Source organism: Neophocaena asiaeorientalis, unplaced genomic scaffold (genome assembly GCF_003031525.2).
Source record: "Neophocaena asiaeorientalis asiaeorientalis breed wild unplaced genomic scaffold, Neophocaena_asiaeorientalis_V1.1 scaffold155, whole genome shotgun sequence".
Lineage (NCBI taxonomy): Eukaryota > Metazoa > Chordata > Mammalia > Artiodactyla > Phocoenidae > Neophocaena > Neophocaena asiaeorientalis.
This window is the reverse complement of record NW_020173040.1, coordinates 4468581-4471307: the sequence shown is the minus strand read 5'-3', so window position 1 is coordinate 4471307 and position 2727 is coordinate 4468581. Positions and strand designations below refer to the sequence as shown.

Genomic DNA, 2727 nt, shown 5'->3' with positions numbered 1-2727 from the left:
GGGGGGGGGGGGGGGGGGGGGGACAGGAACATACACAGCCGTTTCAACATGGGGAGCCTGAGGCTGAGACCACAGGAAGCCCCAGGGCTGAGGGAGCCCTAGGTGGGGACCTTGCCCAGACAGGGAGCTGAGTCCTGAAGACAGCCCATCAAGAAGTCAGTGACGGGCTTCCCTGGTGGCGCTATGGTTGGGGGTCCACCTGCCGATGCGGGGGACGCGGGATCCTGCATGCCGCGGAGCGGCTGGGCCCGTGAGCCATGGCTGCTGAGCCTGCGCGTCCGGAGCCTGTGCTCCGCAACGGGAGAGGCCACAACAGTGAGAGGCCCGCGTACCGCAAAAAAAAAAAAAAAAGTCAGTGACAAGAAAGGGGAAAGGGGGCTCCTAGCGCACGCGCACGAAATGGCAGAGCACAGACAGAGAGATGGGGGGCGCCGAGACCGTGGGGCCTTGCGCGATGGGGCGGGGGTGGTGCTGCCCCAAAGGCTGGGGGGACTGAGTGCATGGGGCTCATTGTGCTTTCTCGTCCCATAGGACTCTGACCCAGGATGACCCGGGGGACAGCCAGATCACGCTGGAGGAGCTTACACAGCCGGTGAGCCAGGCCTGCCCCCTTGCTCGCTGGCCAAGTCTGTCCTTCCCTGGCCTCCTGGCTCCCAGGATCCCCACCCAGTGACCCCTTGATGGAGCTCAGTCACCCCCTGTATTGGTTTCCTAGAGCTGCCCTAACAAAATACCCCAGACTGGTGACTTAAAATAACAGAATTTTATTCTCTCATAGCTCTGGAGGCAGAAGTCTGAAATTAAGGTGTCGCTGGGGCCATGCTCCATCCAAACGTTCTAGGGGAGGACCCTTCTGGGCCTCTTCTGGCGTCTGGTAGCCCTGGGCGTTGCTTGGCTTGTGGCAGTGAATCTCCCATCACGTGACCATCTTCTTCCTGGGTGTCCCTGCATCCTCTTCCCTCCGTGTATGTCTGTCCCTGTGTCCAAACTTCCCCGTCTTATAAAGACACCAGTCATACTGGATTAGGCCCACTCTTAATGACCTCATCTTACCTGAGCACATCTATAAAGACCTTATTTCCAAATAAGGTCACAGTCACAGGTACCAGGGTTTGGGACTTCAGCATATCTTTTTTTGGGTGGTGGGGAATTCAACCCATAACACCACCACCTCCATTTTCTTCGTCCTCTGTCTCCCGTCCCTCCCCTGACCCCTCAACTCTCTCTGGTCACATTGTCCCTGGAAGGAGGAGGGTAAAAGTCAAGCCTTCAGTGGATGAGCTGCCCCTATGTGCTGGAGCTGTGCTAGAGTCTTAAAGACGCTTATCAATAGTGCTGCAAGTTTATACCATTATCCTCACCTTCCGGAGGAGGCAGCTGAGGCAGGGGTAGGGGCAGCGACCCAGCCCAGGTTATGCTAAGTGACGGAGCTGGTGTTCACACTCAGAACTCATTGCACACGCCACACTGCCTCACCTGGAGGGGACAGGATGCAGTTGGCCACCTGCCTAGAAATGAGGGGACCCCGGGCAGAGCTCACGGTAGCGTTCCATGCCGTGGAAGGGGACGATGGTCTGTGGGCTTCCAGGGCCTGGCTGGGCCCACTTTTATTTCCAGGTTGATGACGTGCCACCACGAGCCACCCCAGAGCCCCAGGCCCCTGCCATCCACCACTGCAGCCAAGGAAGCTCAAAGCCAACTCCGACCTCCCCGGAGGTGGAGACCGCGCGGGCCCCTCAGCCCCCGCTGCCTCGCTTCTCAAGCTGGCCGAGTGACGTCCATTCTGTCCCAAGTAGCCAGTGTGAGGACTTGGGCCTCTGGGTTCTGAGCCCGCTGCTCCCCTCTTGTCCCCTCTCCTGACTCCTGGAGCGCATTCTCTCTGCTCGGGGTCGGGTGAGGCCATCCGTGGAACACTGGCACCCTGCCTGCACCTGGCCCCTGAGAGCAGCACTGCAGGCTGGCACCCCAGGAAGCCACATGTGCCCCCCGCAGGGAAGCTCAGGGGAGCAGCTACACTGCTCTTGTTTCCCAATAGGGGCCCGACTGGAATGTTTACCCCTCAAGAGCCTGAGGGCCTCTTGTTCCTTCAGGAAGAGCTGAGGTTCTTCCAGAACAAAGCACTGCCCGCCGAACTGCCCCCGGCCCTGACCTGGTTCCCAGAGGCCAGAGGGCCTGCAAGGGGCACGTCCAGTGTGGAGGAGGCCCCACGGCCTCACCAGAGAGCAGAAGGGCTTCCTGCTGTGACGGCTTTCCAAGCCTCCCCGCAGCACTCAGTGCCCCCGGCCATGCCAGGAGGAAGCAGGGGGAGCCGCCCCTCCTCCTTGCCCAGCACTCCTGCTGGGCCTCCACAGCGCTCAGTGCCCCCGGCCGCGGGGCCACCCCACCCTGGCTCGCAGGCCACTCCCCAGGCCCAGCCCGGCCCTTGGTCCTGACAGTTCAGCCATCCTGGGCCTTCAGGAGCGGGCTGAGCTCCCTGCCTGCCGCCCCTGCTTCAGAGGCTGCGGGCTCCTCCCCATGAGCCTCCTGACCCTGCAGCACGGTGTCCCGGGAGGCACCTGCTGCTCTCGTCCCCACGTCCCCGCTGCCTTCCTGAGAACTTGTCCTCCCCTGCTGGCATCGCGTCCCTCACACCCGGGCTCCTGCATCTGGGCTTCTGCACAGGGCATTCCTGGCCCAGGGCGACTGTGTCGGGGGGATGCATGGACCCTCATCACACACACACACATG

At 61.6% G+C, this 2727-nt stretch overlaps 1 protein-coding gene across 3 annotated transcripts in view; it reads left to right on the top strand.

Moving 5' to 3' along the window:
- RASGRF1 (Ras protein specific guanine nucleotide releasing factor 1) overlaps positions 1–2727 on the top strand; it is a 105342-nt gene that overhangs the window by 80640 nt on the left and 21975 nt on the right. For all 3 annotated transcript variants that reach the window (XM_024742710.1, XM_024742712.1, XM_024742711.1), the window contains one exon: positions 532–592. In XM_024742710.1, coding sequence (XP_024598478.1) covers positions 532–592 — 61 coding nt within the window. The remainder of the gene's footprint in view (positions 1–531; positions 593–2727) is intronic.